Source organism: Canis lupus, chromosome 7 (assembly GCF_003254725.2).
Source record: "Canis lupus dingo isolate Sandy chromosome 7, ASM325472v2, whole genome shotgun sequence".
Lineage (NCBI taxonomy): Eukaryota > Metazoa > Chordata > Mammalia > Carnivora > Canidae > Canis > Canis lupus.
Window position 1 is genome coordinate 44,166,910 of NC_064249.1, and position 23,428 is coordinate 44,190,337.

General features: G+C 37.0%; 1 protein-coding gene across 13 annotated transcripts in view; it reads left to right on the forward strand.

Moving 5' to 3' along the window:
• The window catches only part of PIAS2 (protein inhibitor of activated STAT 2), a 147,572-nt gene that overhangs the window by 63,899 nt on the left and 60,245 nt on the right, over positions 1-23,428 (forward strand). For all 13 annotated transcript variants that reach the window (XR_007412054.1, XM_025428956.3, XM_049112659.1 and 10 more), the window contains 6 exons: positions 2,665-2,715; positions 2,863-2,953; positions 10,858-10,992; positions 12,704-12,809; positions 14,234-14,307; positions 22,052-22,212. Coding sequence is in view for 12 of the 13 variants with exons in the window: in XM_025428956.3 (XP_025284741.1) it covers positions 2,665-2,715; positions 2,863-2,953; positions 10,858-10,992; positions 12,704-12,809; positions 14,234-14,307; positions 22,052-22,212 (618 nt within the window). In the remaining variant the exon portion in view is untranslated. The remainder of the gene's footprint in view (positions 1-2,664; positions 2,716-2,862; positions 2,954-10,857; positions 10,993-12,703; positions 12,810-14,233; positions 14,308-22,051; positions 22,213-23,428) is intronic.

The window sequence follows — 23,428 nt, forward strand, 5'->3', positions numbered from 1 at the left end:
TCTTTCTCTCTTGTGCTTAAAACCCTGGAATGATAGCTCGTGAAGTCCACACTCCATTGGCTGGCAATTCTCTTCAACGTCTTGTTCTGTTCATCTTCTGTCTCATTGCATGTCCTGTCACTCACTCTCCTCTTTCCCGGCAGCTTATTCTCTGACTGCTCTGTCTTTATGCATATCTTCTTTTTTTGTATTCTGCTTGGCAAACCTGAGGTATATTTTAGGGCCAGTTTGAGTCTTAGCTCTTCTATGATGCCTTTCTGGATTTCCCCAAACAGACACTTTGTTTCACTGTACTGTGTACTTATTTTCTATTAAAGGTTCATTGCATTTATTTGATTGCTTGAATTTACAAACTTGATGGTGACAACATCTTCTTTATATATATATATTTTTTTTTTTTAATTAATTAATTAATTTATGATAGTCACAGAGAGAGAGAGAGAGAGAGAGAGAGAGAGGCAGAGACATAGGCAGAGGAAGAAGCAGGCTCCATGCATCAGCAGCCCGATGTGGGATTCGATCCCAGGTCTCCAGGATCACGCCCTGGGCCAAAGGCAGGCGCCAAACCGCGGTGCCACCCAGGGATCCCTCTTTTTATATTCTTGAAGCCTGTCACAGTGCCTGACATATAGTAAATGCCTGCTTTATGTCTGATGAATGAGATCAACATGTGAAGTTCCTAGAACAGTGACTGGCAGAAATGAAATGTCAGAAGATGCTTACTCATTATTCCTCATGTGAAGATGTATAGCACATTGCATTTCCCAGTTTATGTTAGTTTCCCTTACTGGAATGAAGTTAAATCCTTAGGCAAGCTGTTTAAAACCCTATATCATTTTTCCATCTAGCTTTCTAGTTATGTCTCTTGCCATTTCTGTTTTTTTTATGTTTCCCAGCCTAACAAGATTTTGTTAGGTGTTGCTGGTTGATCTTCACCCTTTCCTTTTGCTGAGAATGACTAACATAACAGTGGTGAAGCCACTGTTAATGATGGAAGTGTGTCTAATTAGAAATAGGCTAATTTGTTGTACAAACCTTTTTTTCTAGTTTGATTAGACTGTGATAATTGCCTTGAACTTTTAAGACAAAGTTAAACTTCTGTTTTTTTTCTGTAGCACCTATTTTTTGTAATAGGTTCTCACATTTGCCACATTTTATTTTAGTTGTATATATCTGTTACCTACTAGGATGAGACCTTTGAGAGCAAATGTTGTGTCTTGATTTGTTGCTGAGCTAGCACCCAGACTGTGAAATGTTCTTGCTTTACATGAGTGGAATATGGGTTGCTCACAAGAGGTCGTTGTTTAGGGTACAGGGCTGTTTTTTTTTTTTTTTTTAATTATTTATGATAGTCATACAGAGAGAGAGAGAGAGAGGCAGAGACACAGGCAGAGGGAGAAGCAGGCTCCATGCACCGGGAGCCTGACGTGGGATTCGATCCCAGGTCTCCAGGATCGCGCCCTGGGCCAAAGGCAGGCGCCAAACCGCTGCGCCACCCAGGGATCCCTACAGGGATGTTTTGAATAGACATTTGAGAAGGACAGATGCTACTGGCAAAGGAAAGTGATAGCAGAGTTAACAATAATAGCAGCTGGCCGTTCACACTTGTTGAACACTTTATATGTCCAGGCATACATGTATTGTTAACACATTTAATCATTGTGACAACTCCATGAGGTAGGTGCAGTATTTTTCCAAACAGGTTAAATGATTTGCCCCAGGTCCTGCAGTTTGGGACTGTAGAACTCAAGCGAGTCACTGTTGTGCTTTACTGCCTTCCAGTGAAAATGATGAAACAGAAGACTGGCCCTTTGAGAGCAAAATGAACACTAAAGGTACTCTCAAGAAAGGACTGATTTCTAGTACTCTTTGACAGTCAAAGATTAATGATAATGGCTAAGGACAATACTTCTGCACTACAGCATGCATTCATGTCACTTGTGGAGCTTGTTAAAGTGCAGATTCTAGTTCTGTAGGTCTGCAGTGGGGCCTGAGAGTCTGTATTTCTGACAGGCTCCCAGGAAATCACAATGCTGCTTCACTGTGGACTGGCAAGACTTTGCAAGGTTCAATGCCAAAAATATATGGGACTCTTTTAGGTTCTCACGTAGAAATTCTAATAGGTTCTGTGCCCTTAATTGGATACTTAATTATAAAGTTGCCATGGTACAGAGATGCTGAGACTCTAGGCACTTGTTCTTCATTTTGGTACCATGTTATAATCACCTGTTGTAAAAATTAATGCTCAGACTGTATTCCAGACCAACAGACTATGTAGTGAATGGGTCGTTATATTTTTTTTTAAAAAATCACATGATTAGAATGCTCAGCCAATGTTAACCATTATGAGCAAACAGATTAATTTATTAAACTTTTAGAACTGAGAGTGCTTCTTTTCATATTAATCAAATCTGTTGCCTGTTGAAATAAATACTGTATCACAAAAGTTCCTGTAAATTGAAAATACCTTAAAATTGCTTTAAAGATGTGACTGTTATATAAATGAGGGTTAGCATCACTGTAGCCTTTTGATTAAGGCTTATGCTGTTGGGAGTGTTCATCTTAAGGAATAAGAATAAAGATATTAACATTTTTTTCTGGTGAAAATGTTCCTATGAATTCTCATTGTGTCTTCTCAACCCAGTTTCTTTCTCTTTCCAACAGGGATTTTTTGCCAGGTGGTAGGAGAGATTATACAGTCCAGGTTCAGTTGAGGTGAGTTTGAAATTTTCTGTTAATTTTATACTTGCTAACTATGTGCATATAGTACTGAACTTGGACTCTGTAACATGCTTGGGTATACTCTTTAAAAATAATTTCTTGTTTTTTTTTTTTGTTTTTTTGTTTTTTTCTTTAATGCAGACTTTGCCTGGCAGAAACAAGTTGCCCTCAAGAAGACAACTATCCCAATAGTCTATGTATAAAAGTAAATGGGAAGCTGTTTCCTTTGCCTGTAAGTTGCATTTTATTTACCAGGGTCACATGTAAATATAGTCTAAATATTCACAAGGTGAAAAAACAGTGACAACTCAATACCAAGAGCACTGTTAACTATCCAGGTTAAATACTATTTTCCATTAGAGGGATTAATGAGAAATGGCTGATTCTAGGTCTGGGGGATATGGAAAAGGTAAGCCTGGAACTTCTTGTGCCAGGAAGCAGGGATGCTGTGAAGGACTCTTAGGATCATATCAGATGGCATAATAAGAGGGCTTGTGTTGCATATATAGAACAGCATGTTGTGATAGTTGTCTGAATTAGCTGGGCCTTCTCCATGAATGAGATGGTAAAAGGCAGAGGCTGCTGAGAGCAACTGGACATGGAGATCAAGGATTCCAAGCTTGGACCTTGGTGTGCATACCTGGGGTATGAATGCAATGGTATTTGATTGACAACCTGTTGTTTAAGCAGTGAAACAATATATGGGCTTCAGCACTTGTGATACACACATACAGGCACATGCACACAATGGTATATAGCCTGTTTCTGGCTTGGTAGATAATTCTGGAATCCTCAAATCCTGTTAGTCACATCTTAAAATAACACTTAATTGTTAAACTGGATTGTATATCTGTCTCCACTGAGGCTTGGAATAAGTCAGTAAATTAGTGCAGCTGTGTAGAAGGCCAGCAAAGCCATAATCAGAAAAGTAGGAGAGCATGGCCTCTATGTCAAGCACTACAAAGTGGAGGTATATTCAACCGAGGACATCCCATGAGAACAGTGATTCCACCAGGATGCTAATTGCCATTTCACGTCAGACACTACAGAGAAGGAAGTGGGAGAGCTGCTTAGCATCCTGCTGAGTATAAGCCGTGGCTCTGGCATAAGTATACAAGCAATACTGAGGAATAGCTGAGTGGGCTGGACAGCATGGTCCAGGTCTCTGGGCTCTACCAGAGCTAGATGATTGTCATTGAGCCTCCCAAAGTGAAGACGACCTGTGGCCAAAGCCTACCCTTATGTCAAAGATCTGATGTGATTATCAGGAGTCCCATTTGTCTCTTCATAGCCTGTGGATTTAGAGACCTAAGAAGTACCTATTTTATGAGTTTTAAAGAGCTTGAGTAACACTGCACTGTTGCTGCCTCTTTTTGAATGAGGTCTGTGGGGCTGAAATCACTTGAAGTAGTCCTTTGGGGATGAATGGGGAAATTGCAGAGGCTGAGTAGATGTGGTCAGGAGGATTGCTTACATGGTCCAGTGCGTGTTCAAAACCCAGGTGGGACATTTTGTTTCTCAGATTTCTGGCAATGAGCAACAGTAGATTCTTAGGAGCTGCCTCTTATCTGGATGGATCAAAGATCTGAACCAAGGGAAGAAGCAGTTTTACTTGGAACTGAGGGATACAATGGGTGGCCACATGTGCGACAAAGGAATCCTGGAAAAATCAGATTGTGGAATGCCTCTGTGCACACTTTGCATGGCTGTTCATACCCAGTTTTCCTTGAGATATGTTAAAATTTGTTTGACCTTGACTTTTGTTGCTGTTTAACTCTCTCATCACCCTTAAAGAAAGATCTAACCGTGTAGATTTTTTGGTATCTAGACCTACCTTGAAGACCTGTCTAGTATCGTGACTGTGCCAGTGATGTAGGCTATCTGCAATGTAAGAGGTTCTACTTAAACTCTGGCATTGCTATAGAAAATATGGTGGTTACAGGTGTGTATACACACAAGTTCCACAGAATGCTCCAAAGGGAGCAGTATTTTATTTTGGGATGGTATCTTCATGAGATCTATAGCACCACTGTGAAACTGTTGATAGCTCTGAATTTGTCACTCCTTCACTCTTTTTGAAAGGGAAGAAATTAGGCAGTTGAGTACTTTTCTCTGGTACATTGTTATTCAGTCACTGCTGATTTCTTTCCCAAAGACTAACTGACCCTTCAGTACTTGTATTAGGCTGTTTGTGAACTTATCAGTTACTGTGTGATGATTCTGGCACCCTCCTCTGGAACCAGGGGCTTGCTATGTCTCCAGGGGCTTTTGAAAAGGAGGTGAAGAAATGGAGCCTTAGGACAAAGGCAAAGACAGTTTTCAGAAACAGAAGCAGTGGGGGCTCGGGGATCGGGAGCTTTCCTGACCCTGTAGGGCCATTCCAGAAATTAAATAAATGCTGCCAACCTTTCCCAAAAAGGCTTTTTGGCCCTGTGACTATCTCTGTGGAATAACGGAAATAAATTTATATGCAACTGATAGAAAACTCCTTAAACCATCTCTTGGTCCACAATTGCTATTGATTGGGATAATGAAATATAGAGCCTTTACTAGCATAAAGCAGGTTTATGAAAATCATGAGTATACTGCAGCCTCAGAAGAGGAAACTCCAGTGACCTTGTAGAAGTTAATATTTTTAGCTCTTTACCACCATGGAGATCCTCAGGGACTTTGGGGACTTTGTTTCAGTTGACAGGTCACAGAGAAGTTTGATATGTTGGTGATCCTTGCCCATGATCTTAGTTTATTACATGGCAAATCCTAGAGGAATAAGCTCATGGAATTTCCCATGAGAACCGTGAGTATATTTGAATTTGTGTCCTGGAATGAGCACCTCTATGTAGACATTACTGCAGTATCCAGTCATTATGGCACTATAATACTGCATGTGCAAAGAGAAAGCTGAATGGGAAATGGCATTAGGTTGATAATTAGCAATGTGTCCCAGGATTCTTAAGGGTCAAATAGTGATGAAAATAGTTTCCTGTGTTTTACCCATATCAAGATGAGTTTTAGAAGATGCCTTGATGCATCGATTTTCTAGATAATCTTAATACAAGGATAGCAGTAAGCAGCTCATAGCAGGACTTGCAGAATGACATGTGCAACATATGAACAGACACAAATAAAATGGTCTTTGAGAGTATTCCCTCCCCTTTCCCGTCTTTGACTCCCAAGGTTGCCAGTGTACAAACTGATAGCAAGGTGAGAAAATTTTGTGGTTTGAAGGTAGGATGGGGAGAGAATAAAAGACCCTCTTTGCTTAGAGTGATTTTGAGCAGCTGAATTATTTTCTTTTCAAACAAATTTTGAGAAACTTTTATAAATCTCTGGAGCTGGAAGGTTTGGGGTTGTCGTAGAAGGGGTTGACAGTGGGGAGTATTACTTGGAAAGATTTTGTAGAATGGAGAGGATGTGTGCTTCGGTTCAGATGGCAAAAATCAAATATTTCCTCTTGGTGCAGTCAGAAATCTTCTTGGTGTTAGCCCTCTTATCCTAATAAATTCTATTTCTGTGTTCATGGTTTTCTTTTTCCTGATACATATTTTTTTCCTGTATGTAGTAGTCATGCACATGGTCTGCCTCACAGTAAATCTGGACTGAGGTAAAGTCAACATTTTCTTTTAAACTTGGGCAGCCTGGGTGGCTCAGTGGTTTAGCGCCGCCTTCAGCTCATGGCCTGATCCTGGAGACCTGGGATCAAGTCCCACGTCGGGCTCCCTGCATGGAGCCTGCTTCTCCCTCTGCCTGTGTCTCTGCCTCTCTCTCTCTCTGTCTCTCATGAATAAATAAATAAAATCTTAAAAAAAAAAAAAAAAACTTAACCCTCTGCCCCCCAATTTAATGAGATTGGTTTTGCTTAAGATGGGGGTAATGTTGACATCTAAAAAATAATACTCCAGTGGACTCAAAACCATCAAATATATGATCAAGTTTATAATCATGTTGAAGTAAACCATTGGAGGTTGCACCAATTCAGTATTCTAAAATTGATAAAGAATCATTGATTTCAGGGTGGGGTCAAATGTTGACACCATCAAGTTTTTTTTATGGAAACATTTTAACATAAGCAAAAGGAATAATGGATTTGAAAACCACTCTTTTCAAATCCGTAATTATATTTGATCTAAGTAACCATCAATGGATGCTAAAACCATTAGGTCAAAGCTTGATGGAGAGTGTTACTGTGGAGGGGTCAGGCTGACATAGCTGAATTCCTCATCAGTCTTGGCATCAATGTAATTGGGGTAAGCTCATTACGTGCCTCATGATGTGGGAAGTACATAACATTCTCTATGAAGTTTTGTGACTGAAGATTCAAATCTGAATCAAATCAAGCCTGTGCAACTAGTTACCAGGTTAAAACATCTACAGGAGATAGAGCAGCAGAGCTTTTTACCATGAAGAAGCAGTCTGCCTCATCCAAAAAGTAAGGTCATTCTTTGGGTCAAAATTCAATGAAAAATGACATCGGAAAGGAAGAAGCAAGGGAGAGGGACAATAAAAATTATTCTTACTATAGAATGAAGGAGACTTCAGAGACAGCTAAAGCACAGTGTGAGGCTCTAGTTTGAATCAGGCTGTAAAAGGACATCTTGTGTACCAGGCTATATAGGGATATGTGACATGTCTTCAATTTACTTTAAAATAATCTGGGTTGGGAGTGAGGTCAAATAGGTAAAGACTCTTAATGAGCAAATATATAGTGAATTGGATGATGAGTATATGGGAGTTCATTATACTTTTTTTTTTATATGTTTGAAAACTTTCTATAAAGACGTTTGAGACAACAGTGGGGAAATTTGAATATAGACTGGATACTAAGCAATTTTATAAGAATTCCAGTTAATTTTGTAAGGTTGTGTACCTCCTACAAGGCAGTGAAGGATGTTCCCTAGTTGTGATAGAACATGTTCCTTAGCTTTGTCGTGTCATACCACCATACCGTATTTCATTGTTTCTAACATGCGTGTTTTTACCATCACTGGAATCCAGAGCTATTTTACAGTTGCTGATGACCAGGTAGCTAGCAGCTGTAATGTATTGTCATTGCCTATACTTTTGCAGCCTTGATGTTATTCCTGCGGCATGACGGGTTAGCTGTGCTCCTTTGGTTTTTTTTTTTTTTAACCAACAAATGATTTAAGAACATTTTAAGGAAGGTTCACGAATCCTGGTGGTTGTCTGAAAAGCTTTGATCGGTACATTCTCATAAGATCCAGACTGTAGCAGCAGTAACACAGACCGTTAATTTAAGGGTATCAGTGACCTGCAAGGAAATTTGAGAGCTATTAGTAGAGTAGTAGAATATAGTTTTAAGAAATACTGGTATCTCCAGAAATCTTAGTGGCATATAGGAAGATACTATGAAACATATACATTGATAACTGAGTAGTAAAAAGTGATTCAGAAGATTCTTCTGTATATTTGAAAAGAAAATATTAGGCAGTTCATTTTGCCTATATTTCCTTGCTATGCTCCAAGTAGTGATATGCTAGGTTGTATCATTAACTGAGTGTTTTTTCCTACTTAGTGGGACACAGTTATGTCACTGGCATTTTAGATTCAGTGAAATATGATATCTGCTTTTCAATACATAGATGCTTTCATAGCTAAGAAATTTTAATTTTCTAAAAAGTATATTTTTAGTTTTGAAAATTACAAACTGAGAAGTCTTCTGGCAATTGAGAATTGGATGTAACGTGAATCAAATGAATACACTTGTTTAAAACAAATGCTTAATGATTAGAAAAAGTAGAATAAAGCATAACCAGTATTATAGCCATCGGGCTAATTTAATGCCAGTTGAAATTTTTAAAAATTTTTTTATTTTTAAAGATTTTACTTATTCATGAGAGTCACAGAGAGGCAGAGGGAGAAGCAGGCTCCCTCTGGGGACCCCAGTGTGGGAGTTGATCCCAGGACCCTGGGGTCACGACCTGAGCCAAGGCAGCTGCTCAACCACTGAGCCACCCAGGTATCCCTGCCAGTTGAAATATTGATTATTCTTTGTTAACACGATCTGATTTTAAAAATGACAATTTCTTTTCTACTTGGAGAGAAGGCAGTGGAGAGCATTGTTTTTCATTCATAAAACTTTAGTAATTCCTTTGAAATTAGTTTATTTTTTCCCTATAAACTTTAATAAATATATTTTATTTAATTATTTTTGAAAAATTTTAAGTGTTTAAATTTTAATTCCAGTATTATTATTATTTTTTAATTCCAGTATTATTAAATACAGTGCTACATTGGTTTCAGGTGTACAATATAGTGATTCAACAGTTCTGAACATTGCTCAGTGCTCATCATGAGAAGCATACTCTTTAATCTCCATAACCTATTTCATCCACCCTCTACTCCCTTCCCTCCCTCCTCTCTGGTGAGCATCAGTTTATTCCTTGTAGTTAAGAGTCTATTTCTTGGTTTGTCTCTTTTTTTTCCCCTTTATTTGGTTTGTTTCTTAAATTCCACATATGAGTGAACTCATATGGTATCTCTTTTTCTTGACTCACTTCACTTAGCATTATGCTCCCTAGCTCCATCCATGTGGTTGCAAATGGCAGGATTTTTTTTAAATGGCTGAATAATATTCCATTGTATGTATATACTACTTCTTCTTTATCCCTTCATTATTGATGGAGACTTGGGCTGTTTGCATGATTTGGCTATTGTAAACAACGCTGCAATAAATATAGAGGTGCATATAACTTTTTGAATCATTGTTTTTATAGGCTTTCGGTAAATACCTACTAGTACGATTACTGGATTGTAGACTAGTTCTGCTTTTCATTTTTTGAGGAACCTCCATACTGTTTTTCACAATGGCTGCACCTGTTTGCATCCCCACCAACAATGCACAGGATTCTTTTTTCTCCACATCCTCACGAACACTTGTTATTTCTTGTGTTTTTGATTTTAGCCATTCTGACAGATGTGAGGTGATATCTCATTGTAGTTTTGATTTACATTTCCCTGATGATGAATGATGTTGAACATCTTTTCATCTATCTCTTGACCATGGGTATGTCGTCTTTGGAGAAACATCTGTTCATGTCTTCTGCCCAGTTTTTAACTCGATTATTTGGGGGATTTTTTAAGTGTTGAGTTGTATAAGTTCTTTATAGATTTTGGATACTGAGCCTTTATCGGATATGTCATTTACAAATACTTTCCTCTCAGTAGGTTATCTTTTAGTTTCGTTGATTGTTTCATTTGCTGTGCAGAATCTTTTTATTTTGATGTAGTCCCAGTAGTTTAGTTTAATTTGTTCCTTTATCCTCAAACTGTTTTCCCTCTTTCCCATCCCCACTATTAGAATGCATTTTGAGTGGGAGCTCCTAAGATGAATCAGTACAAAGAGGTGCAACTTTATTATATATAAAAAAAGAAAAAGAGGGGCACCTGGGTGGCTCAGTGGTTGAGCATCTGCCTTTGGCACAGGTCGTGATCCTGGGGCCCTGGGTTTGAGTCCCATATTGGGCTCCCCATAGGGAGCCTGCTTCTCCCCCTGCCTGTGTCTCTGCCTCTCTCTCTGTGTCTTTCATGAAAAAATAAATAAAATCTTTAAAAAAAAGTTCATAGTCCATATGGCAAGATGTTAGCATCTTTAATTTTAATGGTGGAATTTTTTTTATTTTTTTTATTTTTTATGTTTTTTACTTTTCTGGACTTGTGAAATATAACCTTTTTATTTTATTTTATTTTATTTTATTTTATTTTATTTTATTTTATTTTATTTTATTTATTTATTTATTTTATTTTATTATTTTTCTTATTTTTTAAAGATTTATTTATTAATTTATGATAGACATAGAGAGAGAGAGAGGCAGAGACATAGGCAGAGGGAGAAGCAGGCTCCATGCCAGGAGCCCGATGTGGGACTTGATCCCAGGACTCCAGGATCACGCCCTGGGCCAAAGGCAACGCCAAACTGCTGAGTCACCCAGGGATCCCCCATATAACCTTTTTAAAAGGTCATTTTCCTCTTTTGGATTGGTAACTTTAGGATGAGGATTGTATGATTTCTAGGATAAAATAAGGATAACTGTGATAGAAATTAGGCAAATGTGTATCTATCTTGGAGAAAATGACCCCCAAAAGAGAATTTAAAATTATTTTTCTCTCTCATTCTAGGGTTATGCACCACCACCTAAAAATGGGATTGAACAGAAGCGCCCTGGACGCCCTTTGAATATTACATCTTTAGTTAGGTTATCTTCAGCTGTGCCAAACCAGATCTCCATTTCTTGGGCATCAGAAATCGGAAAGGTAAAGACTTTTCTGGGTAGCATGAAAGTCATCTCACTACGAGTTGTTTTGTCTTGTCTTAGCTCAGGCTACTAGCTCTCACTTGTTAGTTTTCTGATTCTCTAAAAAAACAGTAATTTTCATTTCAGAGGTGGAGATGTAGAGAGTCTTAGGGTTAAAAAGTTTAAGATTTCTTGAATGTCATCTCTTCATTTTCTTGGAGAAGAAGTGAGTGTAATTACAGTTATTTCTTAAGGAAACAGCTTAATCACAATTGTGTTTATGTGTTTAGTGTTTTAAGAAACTGGAAACTTCAGGTGATGTTATGTGTTTATGAAGAGGGACAAAAAGCTTTATTAGGGTTTGAGGAAAATGGTTAAATGTGTTTGGAAATAATCTGTTCCAGCTTTTACATAAACAGCTCTTACTTCAGATAATGTGAGAATCTCATATGAAAATATTTACTTAGAATTACATTATTTTCCCAGTACCTTTAGGTTGATGAACCTGGCTTTCTGCTAATTCTTAGTCTCAAATGTATTATCTCCATTGTGGGATATTGACTAATACAGCATGGGATTTCTGTTTTAGAACTATTTCTTTATATATAGAAATACAGAATGTTGGGATGCCTGGGTGGCTCAGTGGTTGAGCGTCTGCCTTCAGCTCTGGGCATGATCCCAGGTCTAGGGGTTGAGTCCCACATTGGGCTCCCCACGAGGATAGGAAATTGTAGACATTGGAGACCTTGCAGGGTTTTTTTTTTTGCCATGTACTGGGAATGACTTTCTTTCTTTGTAATTAAAATGATTAATTGACTTAAAGTTTGCACACTATATTGGGTATTCAGATATTTAAAAAGACTCTTGCAGGACATTACAAATTTTATTTAAAATATTTGACTTGGTAACTGTTAAAAGTATTTTTATAGTAGGATCAATTGAATGAGTATATTTAGTGAAATAGATTTTTAGCATATAGGTAGAATTATATTTCATCTCTTCATAGCTCTATAAATAGCTAAGAAGTTTTTTTTGTTCCAAGATCTAAAAGGTATAGGATTGGATGCTATTATTTTCTGGCCTTGTCTTTTTTATTTTTCTTATCTGTGTGTCTTAAATACTATAGTAGCTGTCCCCTTCCTAATAAAATGTGCATTTGGAAAGAGGGGTTAATTTGTCAAAAGTTTTCTCAGAAGAAAGCTGCTACTGGGTTCATTTGAAGATTTGCTCAAGGCCATATAGTCTCTTCTGCCAGAATTAGAACTTTGAAACTCTGGATTTGAAATGTTAATTCAGACCACTAGTGTTTGAACTTTGTTTCTGCAGTGGCTTCCATTTTTCAGTGAAAATACTGACAATCCCATTACATGAAAACAGAACAGTTTTAATGAGAAGTGGGCTTTGGAGGGTACATCCTCATTCATAGCGTGATGGCTCTAAGATAATCAGTTTTGCTAAACTAGAAACACAATTTGAAAACTACTAATCTAAGATATATTATCTTTCATATGGATGTTTTAAAGTGGTAAGTGATGGAGAAATACCTTTAATATGATAGAGTTTTATCTTCCCTAAAGTAGCTGCGTTGATTCTGTTCCCTTCCCAGTCCTTGACCTTCCTGTGAATGTTATTTTGAATTTTATTCTTAGAAACCAGAGTTTCTTAGACAAGTATTTTATGTAAATAGACTATTATCTCTCATCTTTAATACAGATTATCTTTCTTTGTAGAATTACTCCATGTCTGTATATCTTGTACGACAGCTCACATCAGCCATGTTATTACAGAGATTAAAAATGAAAGGTATTAGAAACCCTGATCATTCCAGAGCACTAAGTAAGTAATGTTTGTAAGACTGAGCATATGAGATGCTTTAATGGAAAAAAAAAAAAAAAAAAAAAAAGAAAAACCAAGCCTCAAATATACATCAATATAGGAGTAGTTTGGGAAGAATTATTCAAAAAACTAAAATGAATTTTGAGTTAAAAATACTCTAAGAACAGAGCCCTATAAATTGAAAAACACTTCTTAGAAATCACTCCCAAGGATCGGTTTTAAATCCCAACCTGTCTGATTTTTGGCTTTTTCATGAAAACTTATTTAGGTAAATGTCAGGTTGATGGTAATTTTAATGCATATGTTGACTTATGAATAGGAATGCAAGTCTTCTGAACCTCCAGTGTATAGTAGGGTGTACATTAAAAAAAATTCTGAACTCTTTTTGCAAAAGAAATGTTGATATCTATCAACAATATTTGCATTCTCAGATGTTTTATTTTGTACCTTGTTTTCATAGTGTATAATAGAAAAAAAGTCTAACCTGAACTGTAAATAATTCAGTTCAGTAACTTAATTTAATTGAATAAGACATTTTTCTGGGAAAGAAAGTATTTTTCCCCTAGTTGCCTCCCATACCACTGAATGAATTGGAAAGGAGGAAGGATCTACAGATCGAAAAGGGAGCCAAGTAGGGCTGTTGAAATGGTGTTGCGATTCTTGTACTTAAGCCATTCTCCTCTCCTTAGCACAGTAGGGATCTTCTTGCCTAGAACTGGAAGGCAGGGAAATGCTTCTCTCCATTTTTTAGCTTGCTGCAGTTCCAGTGTCTCCCATTTCCTTGCCTGTTCTCTATAATGGTGTTAAGAATTTGGCACCCAGAGGCCATGTGTATACTTATGGGCTTGTAGAGACCATACTTTATATACATTACCTGGTAAATCAAATTGCAGAGTCATTAGCATATTGATTATGGTCTTCAGTTGTCAAAGGGAGTATAAGAATATTTGGCCTTTTTCATTTACAAATTTAATAGTTGTCGGCAACAACCAATACCTCCTAATAAAAAGTACTCAGTGTGTGTGAGAGGAAAACATTGAAGCTCCAAGTACAGCTCTCCAAGTTCCTTCCCCAATTGTTGTATTGTTCTTCAGGTTTCAACAGCTTTCTGTTTTGAAACTCTTCTTACCTGCAATTTTACTTTTAAAAAGAAATTTAAAAAATAATTAAACATGTGATCCTAGAGTTTGCAAATCTGTAATTCTTTAACCTAATACTGAAAATATGATTGTGTTTTCAGTACATTAATACTTAACATTTTGAGGGTTTTTTTTTTTTGTTTTTTTTTTTGGTTTTCTTTTTGTAGTTTCTTGACCTACTTGAAGTGTTTGGGAAACTTTAAATAAGATGATATATATTTGTATAATTAGACTATCACAGTTAATTAAAATTTTTTAAAAAATTCTTTTTCTTTCTTTTTAAAGTTAAAGAAAAACTTACTGCAGATCCTGATAGTGAAATTGCTACAACTAGCCTTCGGGTATCCTTGATGTGCCCTGTAAGTAAAATAACAAAACTTTCTGGGTGGGGCCTTTCACTTTTTATGAATTACTAATTTTTCTATATAAGTAAGTGTGGGAATGAATGATACATTATGATAGAATTCTGAACTTTTGTCATTTTCTCATTCAGGTATTTTAATGATTAAGCATTATAATTTTAAAGAATGCAAATATTCTTCAAACAATGACTAAGCAAGAAGAGACCTAAAAGGATGTTATATCGATGAGGGAAGAGAGCTTTAGGTTCAGAATAATCTGTCACAGTTTTTTGCTGTAGAAAATTCACAGCTAATAGTAAACATAGAGAATAGAGGGTTGATTCCTTTTATCAGAATATACAGAGAATTGAAAAATAGCACTAAAATTACTGTCGCCTAATGGTTATTGATGGTTCTGGTGTAATGAGTAAGAATGCTTGAGGGATCCCTGGGTGGCTTAGCGGTTTGGCGCCTGCCTTCAGCCCAGGGCGTGATCCTGGAGTCCTGGGATTGTGTCTCGTCTTGGGCTCCCTGCATGGGGCCTGCTTCTCCCTCTGCCTTTGTCTCTCTCTCTCTCTCTCTCTTTGTCTCTCATGAATAAATGAATAAAATCTTTAAAAAAAAAATGCTTGAGATGTCTTAGTCTGTAATGTACTTCTAAGTTGCACAATAATTTCTATGTCTCTTTACATAGGGACTATAGGGTAGAAATCAGTCAGCAACTCTCAGATCCTCATGTGTTGGTACTCAGCTAGCTAATTTTGGGGGAAACTACTGAGGACTTGATAAGTTGTCAGAAAGTTAATAATTTGAGCGATAGAACTAACTCACATGAGAAAGCAGAAGACCATATATACCACATGTATGTAACCTTGGTAATAGAGTACCAAAGAAATGTGAGAGGTCAGGAATAATAGTGGATGAAGGCTTCTTTAAAATCAGTACTGGTGAAGGGGCACCCTTTCCAGACATGAGGAACTTGATGAGAAAAGTCACAAAATCAGGAGTATACTTTTGGGGGCACCTTGTGACCAGCCAGCATTGTGAGAAATGTACAGTATTTAAACAGAGAGAGAATTGTGTCGGAGAGAGGGAGAAAGAAAGGAATAATTTTTTGAGTTCCTATGATGTGCTCCTTAATTTAACTGTCTTAGTAAACCTGTGTGGAGTTGTTCCATTTTGCAGATGAGGAGACGGAGACTGAAAGCTGTTGGCTAACCCACATCACCCAGTTAATAGTGGAACAAGGGTAAAAATTTTGGTCTTCTGACATTATTCTAGTTATCTTACAATATATTTTAATCCCAAATTGGGCTTAAATACTTAATATCCTAGTTATAAGTCCACCTGTCACTTTAGAAACTGGTGTTTGCAGATCCCTTTCTTTCTGAATTTATTTTTTTATTACATTAACTTGAACTAATTTAGCTTTATTGAAAAGGAATAGAAGTGCATGAAATTTGGATTGCTTAGAAATTGGGAACCTGTGGTTATTAGACCCAGAGAGAGGGTCTGCAGTCAACAGCAGAGCAGGAGTGGGGTTATTAATGCTCTGAAAGTGGCGGTAGAGGCCCTAGAGGGCTTGTGTTTGGACCCAGGACATCCTCTTCTACTCCCATGCTGTGTGCAAACCTTGAGGCATGAGTTCTTTTCAGTGTCTTCACATTACCCATTTCCTCCTTCTCATGTTAAAATTGATATTGTATTGAAATACAGGAAATTGCTGTTTTGTTGGTCAAAAACAGTTGGGTATTGGCAGTTTTCTTACAATTTAACCCTAGTATACTGAGCAGCAAGTGTTAATTGCTGGCTATATTCTGGGCATACTGACTATATGGTAAGGGAACTCCTGTTACCTTTATGTTTTAGTAGCAGACTATTTTATCAAGAAGAAAGTGCTTCTGTACAGCTTACCTGAGGAGTTCTAATGATTGCATGATGCCATTTTCTGTCTTGTTTTCTTGGCACTTGTGGGTTTTTTTTTCCTCCCCTTTTTTTCCTTCAAATACTGCTGCTATTCTATAGGAGAACAACCAAAACAAAATAGACTAACATCCTAATGGATTGTCAGATTTTGAGAATAGTGAAAGTGGTACATCAGAGTGATAAGATTCCTTCTATATATGAGTAGAGAACAGTTCCTTTTCAAATGTATCTCTTTTAATAAAATGGACAGTTTTTAAGAACATTAACATTTCAGTTTCTCAATGAAATAAGTAATAAGATCCTGCTTTAAGTTCATTAAATATTTTCTTTTCTTTGCTTACAAGTGAAACAAAGTCTGTTTTGTAGAGTGTCTTTAGAGCTTTTTTTTTTTTTTTTTTTTTTTTAAGAGCTTTTTGAAAAAAGTCATCCTACCTGATTTTTTTCAGCATTTTCTAAGAAAAGAGTAAATGGTACTTTTCAGGCTGTAGTAGTGTTAACATGAAGTTGAAACTAACTATAGTATATGATATGCATTAGTTAGAACACCAAACAGATGTTTTGATCAAATTTAACAGATGGATAACAGAAATTAGATGGTGAGAAGAGTTTTTGAGGAAGAGATAATACCAGTATTAGTAGAAGAGTAGAAAGGAGCACAGCCTACTGGCTGCGGAAGTAACACTGGGTCTGGTGCAGTGATAGGAGATTGAGAAGCACGGAGTGGATTGGAAGGATTTGAGGTGAGGATTTTCCACCCATTTGGAAGGATAAGAGGTGAACCCTGTATCCGGAGGCAGAAATGAGGGAAAACAATAGCCTTAAGGTAGTGTAAGAAGTATTTGTTGTATTTCATGGTATATTTGTAAAATGATTCAGAATAGATATGAGTCTGGGTAGTGGGAAGCACAGACCAAAGCTTCTATCCTTAGGACCTATGGAAGGCAGTTTTATAGTTGTTCTTGAAGGAGGGATCTGACTAAGTGTGTATAGTTATATTTCTGAACACAGTGTCTGAATTTTACACAGGGGTTCTATCTTAATGCTACCAGCTTGTGATTTTCTCTGTCCTGCAGAGGTGGGCTTGGGTGGCTGAGGGGTAGAAAAGGGAGCTAGGTTTAATTTTATCTTTTAAGAGTCTAACTTCTGTATAGTTTGGAACCACTGATTTGGGCCATTTTTACTATATACATTCTTTCTTAATTTACATGGATACTAATTAAGCTACGGTAAAGTGAAAATCAATTTAGATACTCTGGGTGTAACATTTCACCCTGATGTTTATAACAACATTATCCATAATAACCAAATTATGGAAGCAACCCAACTGTCCATGAACTGATGAATGGATAAAGAACAGGTAGGGGTGTGTGTGTGTGCGTGCGCACACACAGGAATAGTACTCAGACATAAAGAGGATGAAGCCTTGCCATTTGTAATGACATATGGAGGGAGCATGAGAGTATTATGCTAAGCAAAACCAGAGAAAGAGAAATACCGTATGATTTCATTAATATGTGGAATTTATGAAACAAATGAGCAAAGGGACAAAAAGAGGCAAACCAAGAAATAGACTGTTAACTATACAGAACAAACTGGTGGTCACCAGAGGGGAAGGGGATGAGGGAATAGATGAAATAGGTGATGGGGATTAAGGAGTATACTTGTCATGGGTACCACGTGATGTATGGAAGGGTTGAATCATTGTATCATATGCCTGAAACTAATATTACACTTTATGTTAACTGGAATTTAAGTAAAAATATTTTATGAATCAAAAAAAGCATCGCATTGATTAGGCACCATTTCTTTCATTCACTCATTCATTCATCCATCCGTCCATCCATCCATTAGTCCCTCCATCATTTGACTAAATACATATTTAACTGCTTTTATTAACACACCAGCTAGGAAATTGATCAGATGCAGCCAGTTGGTAATAAATGCTTTTTTTAACTTGGGAAATGTTCATTAACTCTTGTGATGAGACACTTGGAGTAAATTTAAGATCAGCAGCTTCCATAGTTGTGAATGCTTTCAGTTCTCTGTGTTGTAGAAATTCTAAGGCAGTGACAGAAGAGATGAAAGTGGCACTAAAGAAGAAGAAAAAAAGCATGTTCTCATAGTGTGGTTCAGGGATACTTGGGGGCCCCTGAGACACTTGAAGAGGCTCACAAAGTTAAAGCTATTTTAAAAATAATACTAGGATGCAGTTTTTCCCTTTTCTGCTCTCATTTTCTCATGAGTAGGCAGTGGCATTTAACAGGGGTTACCTGTTGGTGATGTCACTGCTCCAATGACTGATGGAATGTGTATTTTGGGTATTCTTGTTTTTTTAAAATATCAACTCTAATTTCTACTACAATAAATATCGGTAAATGAAAGCTGTATACATAAAAACCCCTTGGGGTTCTCAATTTTAAAGAATGTAAAAGGATTCCGAAGCCAGTAGTATGAGAACTAGTAGCCAAAAACAAAAACTCACAGTAGGCCGAATTAGAGCATTATTTTAAAGAAACAAATTCTGGAAATTGACAGAGTATAGTACCTACTTTGTTATAAAATTATTCAAATAGAACAAACATTAAAATTTTAAATTGCTAAGGTGTTACTCAGAAGTAATATTACAATAGTATAAAGTATATCTTTCTAGATTGAACTTTATGTTCATAATTGTGTTTATTGGAAAAAATTGTATTGTGCTACATACACTGTTCTGTGGTTTACTGTTTTAAAATTAACAGTATATCTATTAATATGTGTAGATCTGTCTTATTTTAATCACTATAGGTATTTTATTGATTGGATATGGTGTAAATTGTTCAACATATATATTTTTTAAGATTTTTATTTATTTTTTCATGAGAGACACAGAGAGAGAGGCAGAGACATACAAAGAAGGAGAAGCATGTTCCTCAAGAGGAGCCTGATGTGGGACTTGATCCCGGGACTGTGGGACCACACCCTGAGCCGAAAGCAGACATTTAACCTCTGAGCCACCCAGGCATCCCTTGTTCAACATTGTTTAGTGATTATTTGGGTTGTTTCCAAATAAGCAATGATGAAAAATTTCTAAGTGAAACACTAGCCAGTAGAATCCACTACTTAAAAAAGAATCCAGTATTGCAAAAGAATAATACATGATAACAAAAGGAATGCAAGTATGGTTTGATTTTAGAAAAATCTATGAAAAAATTTATGTTAATAATTGAATTGAAAGGGGTGCAGGAAGCCGCTGTGATTATCTCATTAGGTGCTGAGTAGGTGTTTAGACAACATCCATTCCTAATAGAACAAAAACTCTTAGCAAAATAGGAAAAAGTAGATACATAGTTGAAACCAAGAACCAGCACCATGGGTGATGTCGTAAAACTAGGAGGGTTCTCATGGGAGTGAAAAACATTTGGGTTTGTGTTAGAGCTCCACCAGCTGGGTCTTAGTGAGCATGTTATTTGTAGCTTCATGTCACCTCAGCATCCTCACTTCAAAAGCAGAAATACAGGGCAGCCCCAGTGGCACAGTGGTTTAGCGCCACCCGCAGCGTGATCCTGGAGACCCTGGATCGAGTCCCACATCAGGCTCTGTGTATGATGCCTGCTTCTTCCTCTGCCTGTGTCTCTGCCTGTCTCTATGAATAAATAAATAAAATCTTTAAAAAAAAAAAAAAAAAGCAGAAATACAGATACTAGTCTTTCTGCAGTCATAGGGCTGTTAGGAGGATTCTGTGAAATTTATATAGAAATCCTTATCACCCAGTAAGATTCCACATGACTTAGGGGATAATTTGGTATAAGGAAGGAAAAAAATAGAAGGAAATATCATAAGAAGAGAAATTGCCTCAGGTTCTATTCTCACTTTTTTCCTGTTTTAAATAATGAGTTATATTGTGCTACATTCTTGCACAAATCATTGTAACTTCTAAGGTCCTTTTTAGAATTCTGGTTAAACACTCAGATGGAATCAGCATAGCACAGTGATATGGGCTCTGGAGCCAGAGCTGCTTGGTTCAGATACTGGCTCTGCCACTTTCTACCTCTGTAATGGTAGTGTAATGGTGGGTAGTCATTAGTTAGCTTCCTTGTGCCTCAGTGTTCTGGCGGGGCAGGGGTGGGGATGATAATATAGATCAAACATACAGTGCAGTTGTTAGGTTTAAATATAAAGTGTCACTAGGATTAACATAAAGTCATCAATATTGTGCCTTCCATGGAAGTAGAACTATACAAACAAGTTATTGCTATGGTGATGACTTGGCTGAATTATTTTTTTAAGTTATAGAATAACCAAATGTTTCTTAGAAGAAAGAAATTATAGATAAACCAAAAGGGGGTTAAAAAAAAAACAGGAGCATTCTAAAAATCCTTACTCCTCAGGCAAAGTTAGTGTAATTTTGCGGTGAATTTTCCTAGACTTTATAGTACCTATGAAGTAGTCCTTCCTTCTTCCCTTTCTTTCCCTTTGCCACTTTCCTAGCCTTTCTTCATTTGTTCTATCATCTGGTGAACAAATACTGAGCACATACTTCATTCTAGGTACTGTGCTGTGACCCTTGGATTGCAGTGGTGAACAGCAACATGGACCTTATCTTTGCGAAGCTTAGAGTCTAGTGGAGAAACAGGTTTTCTGTCAATTACACAGATCTAGTTATAAACCAAGATATTTTCTGTAAGGAAGTATATAGGGAGGCCTGTTGAAAGGCTCTACAGAAAGACTGAATCTAACCTGGGTGTGTGTCCTGATGTTGGTATACCCTACCAATTGAACAGAGCACTCTGGTTATATAAAAGTATGTTGGAATATCAGCACGTGTGACTACACAAGTAAAAAAATTTCATAAGTGAAAAATATATTTGCAGTTCATATCATATATAGAAAGCTGACATAATCCTTCTGTAGATAGATAACCAAAGACTAATAACCAAATGGAAAATGCGAAAAAGTTATGAATAGACAGTTCTTAGAAATACAAATGGCTCTTAGAAGTAAAAAAAAAAAAAAAGGCTCAACTTCACTTAAAATAATAGAAATGTAGTTCACAGCTATAATGGGGTATTTTTCACATATCAGGTTGGCAGAGATCCAAATGAATTATGGCACTGTATTGGTTAAAGGGAACCAGGCACATTTATACATGTATATACATAAATCGATAGGTCACTTCTGTGGAAGGTATTTTGTGAGTGTGACAGAAATCACAAATGCACTTTCCCTTTGGCCCAGAAATGTCACTTTTAGATCCTAAAGATATTTATTGCAGCATTATTTGTCGTCATAAAAGATTGTAAACAATTTAAATGTCTATCACTAGGGCAGGGTACTAGTTAAATAAAGATCCTTCATATCATATACTTCATATCAATTGTGATACCTTCATATCATGGTAGCTTTCTTGTGTATTGATAAACTCACCAAGCTATATTATGTGACAGATGGTACAGAATTGTGTGTATTGCATGCTACTATTTCTAGGAAAATAATTTTTAATACATAGTTGCTTATGCTTGGAATATCGATAAAAGTACATGCAAGATATGAGTAACAGTGGTTCCCTTTAAATAGGGGAATAGGGAGAAAGATAGGTTTTCATTGTTTATATTTTTCTATCTGAATTTACATGTTAATTCTTTTTAAAAAATCAAATGGGCTTTTAAAAGTCACAGGGCAGTCAGTGAATACAAACAAAATATGTAGTGATCTAGATGGAAATAAATTCTGGTTTGAATTATTTTTTTCATTTTGATCTTCTAAGATCTTTTCAGACTTTTATGACTGACTCTTTTATTTGAGGCTTTATTCTCCTCTCTGAAAGGTTTCCCCTGTTGACTTCCCTGTCTTTTAGTTAGGGAAAATGAGGCTGACAATCCCATGCCGTGCAGTGACTTGTACACATCTACAATGTTTTGATGCTGCCCTTTATCTGCAAATGAATGAGAAGAAGCCCACCTGGATCTGTCCTGTGTGTGACAAAAAAGCTGCCTATGAAAGTCTAATTTTAGATGGGTAAGTATATCCCAACATAAATCTTAGCTTATGTAAACATTCAGTACAGCCTCATATAAATTTTAGTTTAGCATTGTGTTACCCTTTTTATTGTTGGGTTTGTGTACTGTTGGGTTTTGCTAAACTCATGAGGGATATTGCTCTGTTGTTTTCTTGTAATGTCTCTGGTTTTATTTTATTTTTTTAATTTTTAAAGACTTTATTATTTAGAGAGCACAGAGCGGGTAGGAGGGAGGAAGGGAGGCAGAGGGAGAAGCGGAGAGAGAATCTCTCAAGCAGACTGTGCTGAGTGGGAGCCTGACATAGGCCTTGCTCCTATAAACCAATGAGATCATGACCTGAGCTGAAACCAAGAGTCAGATGGATCCTCAACCGACTGAGCCACCCTGGCACCCCCTTTGTCTGGTTTTAATACCACAGAATGCTGGCCTCATACAAATGAGTTGGGAAGTGTTGGTATTGTGTCTCCTCAAATATTTGGTAGAATTCTTTAGTGAAGATGTTTGGAACTGGGGCTTTCTTTGTGGTAAAGTTTTTAACTACAAATTCATTTTCTTTTTTTTTTTTTTTTTCATTTTCTTTAATATACATGGGTTTCTTCGGGTTCTTTCTTTTTGAGTGAGCCTTAGTGTGACTAGAAGTTTGTCATTTTTTTTAAGATTATATTTATTTATTCATGAGAGACAGAGAAAGGCAGAGACATAAGCAGGCTCCCCATGGGGAGCCCCGATGCGGGACTTGATCTCAGGACCCCAGGATCATGACCTGAGCTGAAGGCAGCTGCTCAACCACTGAGCCACCCAGACGTCGCAGAAGTTTGTCAATTTTATTGATCTTAAAGTACTAGCTTCTTGTTTCTATTGATTTTTGTCTTTTTTCTGTTTCATTTTTCTATTCTTTGTTACTTGCCTTTTTGTGTTTACTTTCTTTTTTATTTTATTTATTCATGATAGAGAGAGAGAGAGATGGGGGGGGCAGAGACACAGGCAGAGGGAGAAGCAGGCTCCATGCTGGAAGCCTGACGCGGGACTCGATCCTGGGACTCCAGGATCAGTCCCAGGGCCAACGGCAGTCGCTGAACCGCTGAGCCACCCAGGGATCCCCCTTTTTGTGTTTACTTTCATTTTAATTTGCTCTTTTGTAGTTTTTAGTTTCTTCAGTAGAAACTGATGTTATTGATTTAAGACTTTTTCTAATTTTCTAATATTAGTAAATC